This window comes from Dermacentor variabilis, chromosome 4, assembly GCF_050947875.1.
Source record: "Dermacentor variabilis isolate Ectoservices chromosome 4, ASM5094787v1, whole genome shotgun sequence".
NCBI lineage: Eukaryota > Metazoa > Arthropoda > Arachnida > Ixodida > Ixodidae > Dermacentor > Dermacentor variabilis.
The window spans coordinates 5,207,232-5,224,991 of record NC_134571.1 but is presented as its reverse complement, the minus strand read 5'-3'; the positions used below and the strand labels follow the sequence as shown (position 1 = coordinate 5,224,991).

Below are 17,760 nucleotides of genomic sequence, written 5' to 3'. Positions count from 1 at the left end.
GCATCGACGGCGCCTGTTATTAGTAACGCAGCACGGACGCCAGTTTTCTTCAGGATGTGTACGCAGCATCTTGTTAAGGGCGCTTTCCGGGTTCAACTGCTGCTAAGTGCACTGAAGGCCAGGATTTTCCCTCAGGTTACAGTCGTTTGTATTAATTTTCACGAGCTTACCGCTACCTCGACATTTGCCAGTGCAGCCACAGAACACCTAGTGCAGCTAGCGCCAACTGCATAGAGTTACTATACTGCCAACTGCACTTCGGCACTTGATTTGACGTCGTGCTGCACGAGTTCATATACATTTCGGCACTATACTCTCCGCAAGTTCTTTTCTCGTGCACGTAGTGCAAGGCTTTTGATAGCAGACGACATATGCGGCTCCGTGGCCGTGCGGGTTTTGGTAGACGGCATCGACGGCGCCTGCTATTAGTAACGCAGCACGGACGCCAGTTTTCTTCAGGATGTGTACGCAGCATCTTGTTAAGGGCGCTTTCCGGATTCAACTGCTGCTAAGTGCACTGAAGGCCAGGATTTTCCCTCAGGTTACAGTCGTTTGTATTAATTTTCACGAGCTTACCGCTACCTCGACGTTAAGTTTGCGCGAAACCACATCGGTCAGTCGTTTGAAACGTTGTGCCATATATGATTCAGAAAGGTGTGGAAACCACGCTTGGTCATGCTTTCTGCATAATGACACACCAACAAAAGAAAAGCCACAGCCGCCCAGTCGCAGCAGACGAAGGCCTGTACGTTTCTGCACTTTTGTCCTCGATTTGACCGCTGCACCGAAAGCGCTAGTGTCACGCTACACTCACACTTCAAGAACTGGCGCTGCACTGGCGCGACACTTTTCTGAACTAGTGCAAAAGGTGCAGCCAAATCGAGGAGACCTAGAGTTTCCTACAAAATGAAACTCTATGCTATGGGTAGCTTGTCCTCTAGAGTCAGTATAGTAACTCTATGGGGGAGTGGGTCCAGCGGAAGCCCCGACAAGCGGCGAGAGTGAAGCAAAAAAACATTGAAATTTGTGGCGGCGCTGCAGTCGCCTTCTTCTGACGTTCCGGCCAATCCGGTGCCTCGACGGCCCGGCGGAACCACGCCTGACTATGGTGTTTACGGCGGTGCCCAGCTGTCGTCTCCTGAACACGCCGTCGTGCTTGTGTTTATTTCGTCATTTTCTCTCTAATTGATTTTTGTACCAGATATGTAAAAAAAGAATACAATAAAATTACTGCTTTGCCATAAATTGAGGTTCCTCGCTTCCGTCAAGCGATGCCGTCTGCACGATATCTAAGCGCGCAGACGGCCCTCGCATATGTGTTATGGTTTGTCTTGTAACTCGGCGACTTGGCACAGTGTTCGAAGAATGAGAGGATGGGCACACTTCGGCGAAAGAACTACTGTTGTGTAGTGAGTTGCATAACCGTATACACAAGATTGAAAGGTCTGGACAAGCTCTCGCCCTTCGGAGTCCCTAAAGATGAAGAACGGTGACGCGTGCAGGAGCTCATTCTTCACCGCACCGATCGGCCCTTTCGACGACACCGACTCCTTTCGTGAGCTGCACTTTGATGCAAAGTACATACTGAGGCATTATGTGCATATCGTTGAAGGTCAGGAAGTATCTACACAGCGTGGAAAGCCTGCGCTTCGGTCTGTTGCGGTACCCACAATCTTTTGCCGTATTTTCAGGATTCTCTCTACGAGCATCCTACACCCGAGCAGCCCACGCGAAAGAGAACGACCTCGTATGCAACAGATGAAGGCCGGTCATCAAAGAGAACGCTCCCGCTCTCAGTTGAACGGTCATTCAGATTGGAGGCACGTGTCAATGGAAACCTGCGCGAGCTCGAAGACATAGACAACCGATAACATGCTTCCTAATCCAAGCAAATATATAAACAATGTGTTTTGCTTTATTCACCCAAGGGGTCTGGAAAACCAACTACATCTCAGGCGTATATGACGCATAAAAATAGGGAAGAAAAAAGCTATTTCGTATATATTTTCAAAACCCACAATTAACCTAAAAAAAGAATGTGCTGCACGTAACAAATAATGTGACCCATATAGGCTCCCTAAATCTCAAATTGCTGCCGTTATTAGGGCAGCGGGGAAATTTTGTTAGCATTCAATATATCGCTTTGAGAAAGAAAGAAAACAAAGGTTCACCAATTTTTATGTAACACCTAATTATGCCACGCAGTTAAAGCGACGAGCGACGGCTTCGAGCGACGGATCGGGCCGTCGCGTGAACAGATCGCTAGGTCTTGTCGCGCGATCGCTCGGTGCTGGAAATCTAGAATTCGTCGCTCGTCGCCCGGAAGTGCTATGAGCGACTAGCCAATAGCGCGAAGCCGGAACTGGCTGTACATCATAGAGTTTCAACTCTATGCTGTACATAACTCAAGTACTTCCGATTGTCGCACGGAACGAGCAAACGATTGAATTTTTATACGTGCAAGAATAAGAACCTACTGCAAGACTTTCAGAAATAATCTATGCTGCTTTTTACACTAAAACACATCAACTTAAGTTAATTAAGAACGTGTCACGCTAGTTTCGGCGCCTATATATTGCTGCCCTCATACCGGCAACACTGGGGAGACGAGAGGGCGAAAAAACTCTATGCGAAAAATCAATCGAGGCGTGTTTCAGCGTAAGCGCGCAAGTGGAGCTACTGTAATTTAGTCAAATACTTTAGTTGGTGCTTTTTCTGCTAGGGGCGCTGAACATGCTAAATTTTTTACGTTACACAAACCATTGAAATAAACAATCGAGGTGTCTAAGGATGTTTTTTTACCTCAGGCAAATAGGCAGTTGATTTTCTTTAAATTTTTTTGTTGAAGCTGCTTTTTAGTCATAGCGTCAAGGTTTTTGTACCTGATTAACCACCGACAGCCTATTGGTATCGATGTGTTTCCTGGCCGTTGGCGTTCGAATACTACGGCGGTAAAACATTTTCGAAAGCATGCTGGTTTCGTCTGCGAGTCATTACATAGACTTGCTGTAAAGAGGTCTACTCTTAGCAAAAAATAGTGCCTCATTTTGTTTAGGCGTTGATTATCATAATGAATGCGGCGGAGGTTGAAGGAGTACGCTTGAAGGTACATTTTTATGCCGTTGATCTCCATAACACCGTAAGTACGCAAACCGATGTCACAGAACACCCGATGCATCATTGCGTGTTCTCCGTCATCGCTTGTTTGCTGTACGCCTACTAATTCTTCCATTTCTTCTTCAAGTGTTGTATCCTCCTTTTGTCCTTGTTCTCTTGTGCTTCACTTACAGTATGTCGTTCCGTCAGCTGTGATGCGCATTTGCAAAACCAATACGTTTGATAAGACGCAGTGGTTATCATAATTTCACTACACATGTATTAAGCTGGCACATGTGGTTCAGATACAGATACCTGTATGCGGACTTGCACGACGTTGATGCGGAGATTAGAATAATTATGACACCCGTAAGGAAGAGGCAGCTGACGGCCGTAAGCTGTTGCGTTCTTTCCGCCAAACTACCCGGCCTGGTAGTGCTGTAAAGATGCTGTATAAAAGTGACACGCGGTGACAGGGACATTATTATACTTAGCAGCCGACCGTACGTTTTGTAGCTTAGGTCTTCTTTCTTGTGCGTTTGTGCTACCCTTATTAATGAGCCATCTCTTGACTATGTTCTTGACTATGTAACCGCGTTTGTGTGGATGCGTAGACGTGTGCTTTTTGTTGTACTTGTAGAATGCAAATAAAATATTTTCAGGCTTACTCAATCTTTGGTGTCCTGTGCGTTTTTTCCAGTCGAGGCCATCGTGCCATCTGGAAACCGCATTCTGTCAGTAGCCCTACACGAAATCCAACAGCTGGAGTGCGGCGGCACTACTCGGGGTAAAGGCGGCGTAATAAGCGAAAAACCGCTCGGGATGCCCTTAAAAGTCAGTTCAGAGTGTGCCTTAACTCGATATTACTCAGCGCTACATGTATTCTGCTGCGCCTCGATCGTGCTCCCGCCAGTTTGGTTGCTCTGTGGCAAACGTAGCGCCTACACATATATGTAGGCGCTACGCTTGCCACACAGCAACTAAACTGGCGGGAGCACGATCGAGGCGCAGCAGCCAGAAACCCAGTAAAGCCACAGAACACCTTGTAAAGCGGCCGCCGTACTGTGCAAAACCCCGATGGATGGATGGATGGATGATTGTGGCTCAACCCTTTGAATCGGGCGGCGGCGGCGCGCGCCACCTAGCCTTTAATGGTTCTATATGCATGCATACCTATGTATTTACTCCTTTACTTTTGCGTTGATATTGTCCACCAATCAGATAGCCTCCGTTTAGTTATTTCTACCTGTTCAAAGTCTATTCTACTTTCACTGTCTTTAAAACCCAAGGCTTTGAATAGTTCCCCGTTAGATTCAACTGCAGGGTGAAGTTGTTTACAAGCAAGTATCACGTGTTCCGCAGTTTCCTCCTCCTCTCTACACGCCTCGCACACCAAATCTATCTCCTGGTATCTGGCTCGGTACGTTTTAGTCCTCAGTACACCTGTCCTGGCTTCGAACAACAATGAGCTTCCCTTAGAGTTATCGTAAATATTTTCTTTGGCTATTTCTTGCTTAAACGTCCTGTATGTCTCCAATGCCGATTTGGTTTGCATCTCTGTACTCCACATACCCCTCTCTGCCTCCTTAACCTTTTTCTTGACAGATGATTCCTTACTTGTTCCCCCGCTACTGCCCAAGTATTTGCTTGTCAATTTTCTAGTTCGCTTCCTCCACCTCGTGTCAACATTCCTCCTGTATAAGTAACTGAAAACCTTCCTAGCCCACCGAATTTCCCCCATTTTTCTCAATCGCTCCTCGAATGCTATCTTGCTACTAGCCTCTCTGCCCTCGAAAGAAGACCATCCCAGATCCCCCTGCACTCCAAGATTTGGTGTCTTGCCATGTGCTCCCAGAGCGAGCCTACCCACACCACGTTGCCTAATTTCCAACTGTTGCCGGGTCTCTGTTCTAATACATAGAACTGCATTGGCAAAAGTCAGGCCTGGTACCATTACCCCCTTCCATATCCCTCGTACTACCTCGTACCTATTGTAGTTCCACAGTGCCCTACTCTTCATAATCGCTGCACTTCTGTTACCTTTAGTCGTTAGATATTTTTCGTACTCTGTCAGATACTCAATGCCATTATTTATCCACACCCCAAGGTACTTGTGTTTATCGACTATCTCCAGCGTGGCCTCCTGTATCTTATGCTCGCCGCAACTGTTATCATTAAAAATCATGACTGCTGATTTTTCTTTGCTAAACTTCAAGCCTAACCTGTCTCCTTCTGTACCACATATGTCCATTAATTCCTGCAGATCTTCTGCATTGTCAGCCATTAATACAATATCATCCGCGTACATCAGCCCTGGTAATGACTGTTCAATCAATTTTCCTTGCTTGAGAAATGATAGGTTGAAGCCGAGTCCGCTTTGCTGTATTTTGGCCTCTAGACCTTGTAGGTACAGCATAAACATCAGAGGTGACAATGGGCACCCCTGCCTAAGCCCCCGCCGAATCATCACAGGCTCCGAAACCTGCTTTTCCCATTGTATAATCACCCGGTTACCTTTACAGATATCTTTTAAGAAATTGGTTACTCCATCTTGCACTCCTAAAGTTTCCAGAATGCCCCACAAGCCCTCTTGAAGTACACTGTCATAGGCTCCCTTGATGTCCAAAAAAGCCAGCCATAGGGGTCTGTGTTCCTTTTCAGCTATTTCAATGCACTGTGTTAGCGAGAACAGATTGTCTTCTAGCCTCCTATGCTTCCGGAACCCATTCTGTAGCTCTCCAAGTACCCCCTCGTTCTCTACCCATGCCTGCAGTCTGTCCTTTATAATCTGCATAACCACCCTGTAAACCACTGACGTCACTGTTATAGGCCGGTAGTTATTTATGTCAGCTTTGTCCCCCTTTCCCTTATATATCATTCTCATCCTACTTAGCCTCCATTCGTCAGGTACTTTACCATCCACTAGCATTTTGCTCACCACCTCCCTCAATGCTTTCTTAGATTTCGGGCCCAATTTCTTTATTAACATAATTGGAATACCATCGGGGCCTGCCGATGTGCTACTTGGGACCCTCTTCTCCGCCATTTCCCACTCTTTTTGTCCAAGCGAAAGCAGTGGGTTGACCGGGCTATCCCTCTCCGACGTACTGCATGTACCATTTGTCTGTTCTGTAAATTTTTCCCTCATCATGGTTCCTATATGCTCCATTGCCGCCTCTCCTTCTAACCGAGTACCTTGAGCTGTTACTATATACCTCTGCTCTAGGCTTGTCCTATTACCCAAGGAGTTCAGATGTTGCCAGAATTTTCTAGCTGCCTGTTTATCTTTTTTATTGCTTATTTTTGACAGCCATTGGGACCCTTTTGTCTTGATTTTCTCGTTGATCAAATAAGATGCTTCCCTTTTGCATTTTATGTAGTTTACCAATTTCCTCTCTACTTCTGCTTCAGGTTCTCCCTTACTTTTGGAATACCTTTGTTCCCTGGAGGCTTCCTGACGTTTCTTTATGGCCTTCTTAACCTCTTCATCCCACCAGCTCTTGAGTTTTCGTATCCCTGCCTTGTTTTCCTGACTCGCGCCTTACCTAGCTCACGCTCAAATAGTCTCATTAACTTTGGGTAAGTCCAATCAGTTTCAGTACTCTCTGATATTTCCTCTTCAATTTGTTTGGCCGCTATTTCCACTTGGTCTTCTGAGTAAAAAATCACACCTGGCGTTTCCTCGCGCTGTTGTACGTTTCCTGTTGTACAGCGCCACCCGTGGTCACATACTTTAGTTCACGACGTTGAGCCACAATCATCCATCCATCCATCCATCGGGGTTTTGCACAGTACGGCGGCCGCTTTACAAGGTGTTCTGTGGCTTTACTGGGTTTCTGGCTGCTGCGCCTCGATCGTGCTCCCGCCAGTTTAGTTGCTGTGTGGCAAGCGTAGCGCCTACATATATGTGTAGGCGCTACGTTTGCCACAGAGCAACCAAACTGGCGGGAGCACGATCGAGGCGCAGCAGAATACATGTAGCGCTGAGTAATATCGAGTTAAGGCACACTCTGAACTGACTTTTAAGGGCATCCCGAGCGGTTTTTCGCTTATTACGCCGCCTTTACCCCGAGTAGTGCCGCCGCACTCCAGCTGTTGGATTTCGTGTAGGGCTACTGACAGAATGCGGTTTCCAGATGGCACGATGGCCTCGACTGGAAAAAACGCACAGGACACCAAAGATTGAGTAAGCCTGAAAATATTTTATTTGCATTCTACAAGTACAACAAAAAGCACACGTCTACGCATCCACACAAACGCGGTTACATAGTCAAGAACATAGTCAAGAGATGGCTCATTAATAAGGGTAGCACAGACGCACAAGAAAGAAGACCTAAGCTACAAAACGTACAGTCGGCTGCTAAACATAACTTCCCTGTCACCGCGTGTCACTTTTATACAGCATCTTTAGAGCACTACCAGGCCGGGTAATTTGGCGAAAAGAACGCAACAGCTTACGGCCGTCAGCTGCCTCTTCCTTACGGGTGTCATAATTATCCTAATCTCCGCATCAACGTCGTGCAAGTCCGCATACAGGTATCTGTATCTGAACCACATGTGCCAGCTTAATACATGTGTAGTGAAATTATGATAACCACTGCGTCTTATCAAACGTATTGGTTTTGCAAATGCACATTACAGCTGACGGAACGACATACTGTAAGTGAAGCACAAGAGAACAAGGACAAAAGGAGGATGCAACACTTGAAGAAGAAGTGAAGAATTAGTAGGCGTACAGCAAACAAGCGATGACGGAGAACACACAATGATGCATCGGGTGTTCTGTGACATCGGTTTGCGTACTTACGGTGTTATGGAGATCAACGGCATAAAAACGTACCTTCAAGCGTATTCCGTCAACCTCCGCCGCATTCATTATGATAATCAACGCCTAAACAAAATGAGGCACTATGTTTTGCCAAGAGCAGACCTCTTTACAGCAAGTCTGTGTAATGACTCGCAGACGAAACCAGCATGCTTTCGAAAATGTTTTACCGCCGTAGTATTCGAACGCCAACGGCCAGGAAACACATCGATACCAATAGGCTGTCGGCTGTCGGTGGTTAATCAAGTACAAAAACCTTGACGCTATGACTAAAAAGCAGCTTCAACAATCAAATTTAAAAAAAATCAACTGCCTATTTGCCTGAGGTAAAAAAACATCCTTAGACACCTCGATTGTTCATGTCAATGGTTTGTGTAAATTAAAAAATCAACATGTTCAGCGCCCCTAGCAGAGAAAGCACCAATTAAAGTATTCGACGAAATTACAGTAGCTCCCCTTGCGCGCTTACGCTGCAACGCGCCTCGATTGATTTTTCGCCCTCTGTGGTCATTTGTTGAACTTGAGAGTGTGCGGGGCCTGGTCGAGCCGCCTTTCCAGTTCGGCGCTCCTTTCTTTTTCTGCCTCAAGCTCGGCCCGTTTCCTGTTGCACAGCGCCACCTGTGGTCCCATACTTTAGTTCACGACGCCACCGCTATGCTTACTTTTGTAGCACTGTGGAGGGTACAGTTTCCCTTCTCTAAATTTGTATAGGTGTTCTGTGGTACAACTTGTAGGCGACGAGCGAACGCGACAGCCATGTATACATCGCGTCGCTGTCGCGTGAAGGATCGCTTGCATGGGGTTTATACTTAACTCATCCCATTACTGCACATGATCCCCATTTCTTCGGAATATCAGCTATGCATTTCGCTTTCTCATGACACAGTGAAACACGCACATAAGGTAAGGAAAGCAAACTGCAAACGCGATCCATCTGACTGCGTGACTCCAGCTAATCCAGGCACGGTCATCCTCGAACGCAACTGCAACGCTGCGCTCGACCGCGGCCGTGCTTCTATTCGGCACGCTCTCCGACTGGCGCCGCCGCGGCCTCCGCCACGCGCGGGGGCGTGGCCTCCAGAAGAAGGCAATGGTGGCGCCCTCTGGATTTTCAATAAAAAATGCATCAGCGCGGAGCTCTCGTTGGACCCTCCCACTCTCCGAATCTAGTACACTCTACCGTCATTCATATACCGTCATTCCCATCACTCGTGATAAAGTCCCTTGATAATTTGAAAGTAACGACACTCTTTGAACTCTGCCGCCGCCACGCGACCTCCTCGCCTCCTCCTCGCCTCTTGTGCGTTCCCCCCGCGGTAACCAGTTTTGCCCCCGTTTTTCTGCACGCCGATTGGTCTCTCTGCCGTTGCCCTTGGAAACGCGCGTATCTTGGGTTTTGCTTGTGTTTTTCGTTCGCGCCATTTTCCTCCTGAGCACGGCTGGCTCGGCGCTTTAGCTTGGCGTAGCGAACGTTGTACGCCGTGTTTCCTGCTCTCTGTGCTAGCGCTATGCCGGGCTGTTGCGCATATAACTGCAGCAAGAAGCCTCAAGATGGTTATGCCGTTTTTATGATACCACAAGGAAAACGTGACCGCTTGCGCAGGAAGCAGTGGCTGAGTGACATTGGCCGAAAGAACTTTATTCCGACAAAGAACAGCGTTGTTTGCGAGCTGAGGCGTCTTTCTTAGAGCTCGTAGCACAGCATCCCGTAATGCTGCTTTTTTTTTTCGTTCTTCCGGCCTGCTCACCAGCGCTTTTGTTGCGGTTGTCCTCAGTATGCTTAATATTCCCCTCGCACGTCGCTAACTGTTGTTATTCAGTCGGAAGTGCAGCATTATAGATTATGCTTTGCGCCCTGAAAAAATTAGTGGCAAATATACCCGTATATTGCAGGTGATAAGCGTTAGCTAGTCAACATTGAGTTTTTTTAGTTTTAAGCGGAAAGCCTTTAGATCTCTATATTTCAAGGTCGCGTTGTAAACTGGAAGTATCACGTGACCCAAGTACGGCCAGAGGTGACCCAAATCATGTCCACCCCTGTATAAGAGAATAATTACCCAAGTTAATCAATGAATCATTAGTGATTGACATCAGGTGGATTAGGGAGGATTAAGGTTGATTAGAGTGTATTAAAGAAGATTAAGGTGGATTTGAGGGCATTAAGAAGGATTAAGATGCATGAATAAAGATTAAGGTGGGTGGAGGAGGATTAAGGCGGATTATGGTGGATTACGGTGAAGGGCTGATGAAAGGGTATTAGGACCGATTAGGGTGCATGAACTAGGATTAGGGAGGATTAAGGTGGATAAAGTAAGATTAAGGTCCATTAATGTGGATTAAGGTGAATTAGGGTTGATAAAGGAGGGTTAAGACCGATTAGAATGGATTAGTGTAGATTAAGGTGGATTAGGGGCAATGGACCTGGATTAGGCTTGATAGAGGTGGATTAGGGTGTATTAAGGTAGATTGGGACTATTAGGCAGGATAATGTTGGATTAAGGTGTATAAATAAGGTGGATGGAGGATTAAGGCGGATTATGATGGATGCGAATTGATAAAGGAGAATTAGGACTGTATATGGTAGGCTAAGGTGCATTAGGGGCGATGTACGTTGATTAGGTTGTATTAAGGCGGATTGGGAGTACTAAGCTGGATTAAGGCGGAAGAAGGAGCATCAAGGTGGATTAGGGTGGACTAAGGTGAATTAGGGTTCATTGAGTATTAAGACCGATTAGACTACCATAATCCTCCTAATGCACATTAATCCACCGAATCCACATTCATCGACCTTAATCCTCCTTCATTCACTTTAATCCACCGTAATCCACGAGAGTCCTCCTTAATGCACCCTAATCCACCTTCATCGACCTTAATCTACTCCAACCCTCTTTAATGCACTTTAATCCTCCTTAATCAACCCTACTGCTTCCTCATTCACTTTAATCCACCCTAATCCGCTATAATGGTCCTTAATTCACCTTAATCCACATTCATCTATCTTAGTCCACCCTAATCCTCCTTAATCCACCCTTATCCTCCTTCATTCACTCTAATTCACTTTAGCCCACCATAATCCTCCTTAATGCACCTTAATCCTTCTTCATCCACCCTCATCCTCCTCCATGCACTTTAACCCACCCTAATCCACTATAATCTTCTCAACGCACCTTCGTCCACCCTAATCCACCTTCATCGACCTTAATCCATTAAAATCCACTTTCATCAACTTTAATCCACCTTAATGCTCCTTAATACACCCGAATTCATCTTAATCCAATCACTAATCAATCATTACTTTGCTAATCAATAATCATCTCCTATGCGCGGCTGCACATGCTTTGGTTCGCTTCCCGCCTTCCTTCGGTCACGTGATATTTTCTGTAGCTCACAACGGGACCTTGAAACAGGGTCTAAGGCTTTCGCTTAATAAACCACGCACAAAGGGATGTGTCACAAGCAATACTAGATCAGACGCACGAAGTAAAGCATCTGATCATGTGGCAGAAAAATTGTCTGGAGCATAGAACTCGCCCCAAAGCTCCCTTTACATGGGTATACCCCGTTCATACGGCTTTAAGAAAAAACCAACCTCCTCATAAACGTTGCCTTCAGCATTATCGATGCTGTTATTAGCATTCATTTCTCAAAATTTTGAACCCCAGTGGGGCGCGCAACTGGCCCAAAAGAACAGGCCTCCATAGAATCCTGCGGCCCGTCCGCGGGAGCCCAGGATCAAAAGCGTGCCGTGCGCAGCCGGCGTGTGAGGAGAATCGAGGAGGAAAGCGCCGTGAGGAGGAGAGTGTCGCTACTTTCAAATTATCAAGGGGCTTTAAGGCGGAGTAAAACCCTTTGATAATTTGTAGTGAGAAACTCTATGGGTAGAATGATCGCAGCTCCAGATTTCCCTCTAGGCATAGAGTCTCATATTAGTATAACTAGAGGGAAATCTGGCGCTGCGATCGTAGAAGTCATATATATAGCTAGCATTTATGACATACTTGTTGCACCGCGGCATGTATGGTTTCATGGCTGGATTCTTATGTGCTATGTTTTTGCGGTTGTCGATTCGCGCATTAAAAGCGCGCAATGGGCTGGTCTGCGCTCCTTCAGCTGGCACTGTAGCGTTGCCATTGAAAACGGTATTGTCGTCTAAGAAATAAGCTCTTTGAATAAATTATAGCGAACGAAGGCGTCGCAAAATTATATTTGAGACGACCGCCATACATATACAAGTAGAGGGAACGAGAGCGACCAAACGAAAACACTGCAAAAGGCACCCGGATTCCATGGACCATACAGAGACTGCCCGAACTGTAGTAGACGACAGGCGCGAGCCCGTGCCCTGACGTCACGCTAGCGGCGCTCGTAGCGCCCCTGTAGTTCGTTCTCGGGGCCCCCATATGGTGCAGGCAAATTTGCACATTTTTTCTTAAAAACAAGACAATTAACTCTGCTAAGTGTTATACTAAACGACGTAGACTCTAAAATGAGATTTTTCTGCAAAATTTAAGCAAGAACAGTGAAGCAATAAGCGTGAAACCTTTTTCGAACGTACGCAGCGAAATATGCAGGACACTGTCTACACCAATCTAAAAACGCTGGTCTACACAGGCGGCGCGTTCGGCGTCGGCTTGAAGCGCAGTCACGGAGAGCAGTGGAGGGCGGTTTGATGAGGCGTTTCGTATGTGTTTTGGAGTTTCGCCGGTTTCATGCCCACGGTGTGTGGACCAGCCTTGTGTGCCGAGTGCGCCTATTCAATACGAATACGTTTCATTAATTCCCCTTTGTACAATTATAGTGAGCAAAGTGGGTAAATACTTGTCCACCAATGTAGCACGTCTCTTCCAGACATGCACTCTTTGAAAAAGACAACACTCGGCGCCCGAACGTTTTTCGCTTCCTGCCATGCAAGGGACACCTGCGGCAACAACGGATTACCGCTCACGCCGAACTCGATTAGAGTTCTTGGCCTTTTTCAGTTGCTCAAATGCTTGACCCACAATAACCTCTGCACATATATTGATGCATTTCGGAGCAAACATGGTAATAGTATATTCCTGCTGAAAAAAAAATATATCCGTGCAATTTTCGCTTATACATAATCGTGCGCTTCAAAAACATTTCGTTTTCAATAATGATTTCTCTATTTGATCACCAGAAAGACTTGTGGTCGTCATTGAGCACTTTAGAAATTCCTTGCAAGACGAAATTCCAAACAAGTTGTCGTAAGTGCAGCGATTCACGCCACTATTGGAGTGACAATTGTCATTATTGACAAGTAATGCACTCGTAATGGTGTTTCAGAGTTTACAGCATCAGCAGAATATGCAGGCAAGTGCTGGAGGCCCTGGACTACCTACATAGAAGAGGCATAGTTCACCGTGCACTCTCTCCGTGCTCTATCCTTCTTGATGATAAGGTATTGTCTTAAGAAAGTGTGCGTAGGTTGTGTACTACACACTCTGTCTTGCAGCAACAAGTCAAGCTTGCGAACTACGGACTGTGTCACATGACTGAAAATGGCAGGACTGTACCTTTTCCACTGGGGTGAGTAGTTATAAAATGTTTCACTTGCCCCTTGTGATCATCGCATGCATTTGTACTTCAGGACGCCGAAATACCTTGCTCCTGAAGTTTTGACTCGAGAGAGGCCATCCCTGTCGGGGCCGAAAGCTGACATTTGGTCACTGGGCGTCATCACTCTGGAGCTGGCCTTGGTATGAGCAGCAGTCCACCAATTTTTATGCCAGCCACTGTTGTTTGTGGCTTGAAATTTCGTATGACTAATGATAGCAAAACTAGTTTTGCTGTCCATCAACATATTTCAAGTCCACTGCAGGACGAAGGCCTCTCCCTCCGATCTTCAGTTACCCCTGTGCTATGCCAACCGATTACAACTGCGCCTGCGAATTTCTTAATTTCATCACCCCACCTGGTCTTTTACTCTCCCCAACTGCGTTTCCCTTCTCTCAGCACCCATTCTGTAACTGTAACGGTCCACTGGTTATCTAACCTTCGCATTACATGACCTGCCCAGCTCCAACGGCACAGCCGATTAGAATATCGACTCTTTCTGTCTCTTAACATTACACCTAGCATTCTTCCATTGCTCTTTGTGTGCTCCTTGTTTTCGAGCTTCTTTGTCAGTCTCCCCGAAGTTTCTGCCTCATATGTTAGCACCGGTAGAAGGCATTGATTGTACACCTTTCTTTTTTAGGCAAGCTTCCAGTAAGTATCTGAGTATGTCTGCCATATGTGCTCCAACCCAATTTTATTCTTCTGTAAATTTCCTTCTCATTATCAGGGTCCCGTGTGAGTAATTGCCCTAGGTAAACATATTCCTTCGCATGGTCTAGAGGCTGACCGGTGATCCTGTACTCTTGTTCCCTTGCCCGGCTATTGATCATTATCTTTGTTTTCTGCATATTGATCTTCAACCTCACTCTTACATTGTCTCTGTTAAGGTCCTCAGTCATTTGTTGTAACACGTCCCCAGTGCTGCTGAATAGGACAATGTCATCTGCGAACCAAAGGTTGCTGAAATATTCGCCATTGATCCTTACCCCTAAACCATCCCAATTCAATACGATCTTGAATTGTAGCGTGAAGTGACAGACAGAGACTAGAAGCAGACAGGACGAGCGCAAAGTCTAGTCTAAGTCTTCTAATCTCTGTCTGTCACTTCACTACAATGCGCTACAATTCAAGATCATGTTTGAGAAGTTCGGGACAAAGTCTCTGTAATAGCCGGTAAGGCCCAGAAATGACCACACCACTTTCTTCATTTCAGGCAGCTTTGCAGCTTGAACCCTCTCCAGTGTCTCGGCTTGCGGTTGTAGGGGACCATGTCCAACAATATGTCCAAGGAAATTGACACAAGTGAAGCCAACCTGGCTCTTCTTTGGGTGCACCGTAAGACCGGAAAGACTGGAGTATATTCACATGCTCCTCCCAAGTTTCCGTGGCGATGAGCACATCATCAAAATAGTGGTGGATGTTTGGAAGGCCTTCCACAAGCTTCCTTATTAGCCTCGTGAAGACTGCTGGTACTGTCTTAATGCCGAAGGTCATTTAAGTGAAATTAGTAAAGCCCGGAAGCACAAGCAAAAGCTGTCATTGATTTTGATTCCTCGTCCATTGGCACCTGCCAGTACCCCTTGGAGAAATAAAAAATTTTAAAATAGCGTCAGTTTCCTAATTTTGCGAACATCATGTCCAACTGCAAATTGGCTCGTTATCGGAAACAAAGACTTCGTTCAATTTCCGGAAGTCAATGCAAAGGCGCATAACCCCATCCTTTTTCTTTACGACTACCACAGGCGACTGGTACGGTGAATCTGAGTGCTCAATTATTCCCTGTTGGAGCATCTGCTGCACTTCTTTTCCCACAGTTACTTGAATAGCAAGTGGTAATGGATATTGCTTGGCCTGAATTGATGTCTCCACTGTAACTTGGAGGTTGCACTGTACAAGGTGCGTCTTTCCAGGAACATCTGTCAGTATACTCTGGTAGGCCTCTAGAAGGTCTGTGACTTGCGAATTTTGTTCTTCAGTGATCTCCTCCAATAGTTGGACATCTCTAAATGTTTCTTGCTGTTGAAGCTGCAAGAAAGAGAGATCCTCTTCTTTGCAAGGTACGCGTTCGCGTGCCACTGAAGCCTGATTAGGCTCGGCGTCTCACGTTGACCTCTTTTCGTATTTCTTTAGCATATTGATATGGAACAGCCTTATGCGTGTTCCAAGATCAATGACGTAATTCACCTCATTATGCTTTTAGAGAAGCATGAACGTCAGTATCAGCTTATTAGCGTTCGATGGCAGTAGCAGGAGAACTTTGTCTCCTACATACAGCTGGCTTGCTTTCGCCTTCCTGTTGTAGTACTCCTTTTGTACCATTTTCGCCTTCTTGAGCTGTTTTTCGGCAGTTCGGCAGGTGTCCTCCAGGCGCTGGCGCAGTTCCATCATGTATCGATACGTTGTCATTGCTACGCTGTCCATATGATCACCTGTCCACAGTTCCTTTAAAATGGCCATTGGTTTTTGGACATATCGGCCATAGAGCAAGTCAAATGGCGCAAACTCCAAGCTTGCTCTGAGGTATCTCACCGTATGCAAACAGCAATGGGGCCAAACATCGGTCCCAATTCTTTGTGCTCTCTTGGCACATTCGGCAGATCATCTGCTGGGAGTGTTAGCCAGTGCCAGCATAAAAATTTGAGCAGGCAGCTAAACCACATTCAATAACGAGCAAGCTATACAGGTGAGGTGGGGCAAACGACGCGTCGCACCAATCATAGTGGACTAAGCGCCGTGCGTGAAGGGAGACGTGACTGCAAGACATATTTACACAGACACATCGACACACTAAAGTTGCTGTTACTTATGCGCAGCAGGTTTGTCACAAAACTCGGATTGTGTATCTAAACCACATTTACCGACGGATAAGCACTACAGGCCAGTTGGTGCAAACGACACATTGCAGCAGGAGCAGACGACGCGCGGTGTGTGATGAAAGACGAGACTGCAGCGCTGGTAGTTCTAGTGACAGCCGCTGTGACCAAGTCGGGCAGTGGGCTTGCATAGGGAGCTGCGAAACTGATATGTCTAAGAACGTTGGCTGTAGTTGCTTTGGCTCTCCTATGCCGCTGCTGCGGCACAATAGAAGGCACCAGCCTATCGCTTGCAGATCGTTTAGACTAGGTTGAGGACTCCTTGCTTAAGCATGCAGCTGCCAGTAAGAAGTATGCTACACTGCTGCAGTACTTTCAGCCAAATAAATAACTACTTTGTGTGTAGCTTCAAATGAGTATTTACTGCGCCATGATTAGGGCGCGATCGGGGATAGTTGTTCGGGGTGCACTATCAGTTGCACCACACGCAATTGGCCTAGACTGCACCAACTTTGCGCTGTGTTCGAAGTCGGCACGGCCTACGCTAATTGCATGCGGTGCAATCGACTGCGCGCTCCCGGCGGACGAAGTCGGCATGGCCTAGGCCAATTGCATGTGGCGCAGCCGATTGCGCCCTTGGTTCATAGATTGATTTGCTGAAGTTTTTGATGTGTTTTTTATGTGATTTTATGTATATAATTCTGGCTATATCGAACTATTTTGCGATCGCCGCGCTGTTCAATATATCGAGGTTCAACTGTATGCAGCTAATAGTGCTACGTGCATTGACAGCACAAGGCACCAGAGAACTTTCGTTTTCAAGTCAAGCAGTTACGTCTGATTTTTCTGTTGGCTAAGTGCTTGGTTTTACTATATGCAGTGAAAGAAGTGATGATTTAAAATACTTGTTGTGGTGCTAACCTTGCTTACAAGCCATAAAAATGAATGAATAGAGGATTTTCTGCACTTTTGCCTGGGCAAGCGTTAGTATGTCAGTTCATCTCTGCTTCAGTTTTCTATATTGATAGGTACTTACTTCACCTACCAATTACTCAATCTTGTGTACATTCTGGGGGGGTATTCTGTAAGTGTCTGCTAAGTGGACTGTCCATTTCAGCGTGCACTGATTGGATAAAGCTCGAGGGCAGTAGGACAGGCACCAGTCGACATTGCTTGCTCTCAAGCTCCATCCAGTCAATTCACACTGAAATAGACAGTCCATGTCATGGACACTTACAGAATTCACCCGCTTTATCTTTTGTGAACACAAGTGGCAAACTGAATGCATTGTGTTAAACCTGTAAACTTAACGCAGAAAACATTTCCATTGTTGAACTTTTTAGGGCCAAGAAGTATGGAAAGGAGCAAGCCTTGAGCAGATTTTTACGAAACTTCTCACCTGCATCAAGGAAGGTATTTGGCTTGTATCAGCAGGATATGTTACAGCTT

At 46.2% G+C, this 17,760-nt stretch overlaps 1 protein-coding gene across 4 annotated transcripts in view; it reads left to right on the top strand.

Annotated features, from left to right (window-relative positions):
- The first annotated feature begins 7,055 nt into the window (after positions 1-7,055).
- Positions 7,056-17,760, top strand: part of LOC142578600 (TBC domain-containing protein kinase-like protein) — a 68,259-nt gene continuing 57,554 nt past the window's right edge. For 3 of the 4 annotated variants that reach the window (XM_075687994.1, XM_075687995.1, XM_075687993.1), the window contains exons 1-7: positions 12,529-12,639; positions 12,770-12,964; positions 13,080-13,146; positions 13,226-13,340; positions 13,395-13,468; positions 13,530-13,638; positions 17,655-17,724. In XM_075687994.1, the coding sequence (XP_075544109.1) occupies positions 12,591-12,639; positions 12,770-12,964; positions 13,080-13,146; positions 13,226-13,340; positions 13,395-13,468; positions 13,530-13,638; positions 17,655-17,724 (679 nt within the window). In that variant the 5' untranslated portion in view covers positions 12,529-12,590. Of the gene's footprint in view, positions 7,283-12,528; positions 12,640-12,769; positions 12,965-13,079; positions 13,147-13,225; positions 13,341-13,394; positions 13,469-13,529; positions 13,639-17,654; positions 17,725-17,760 lie in introns of those variants that run through there. The other variant, XM_075687996.1, reaches the window with a different exon arrangement.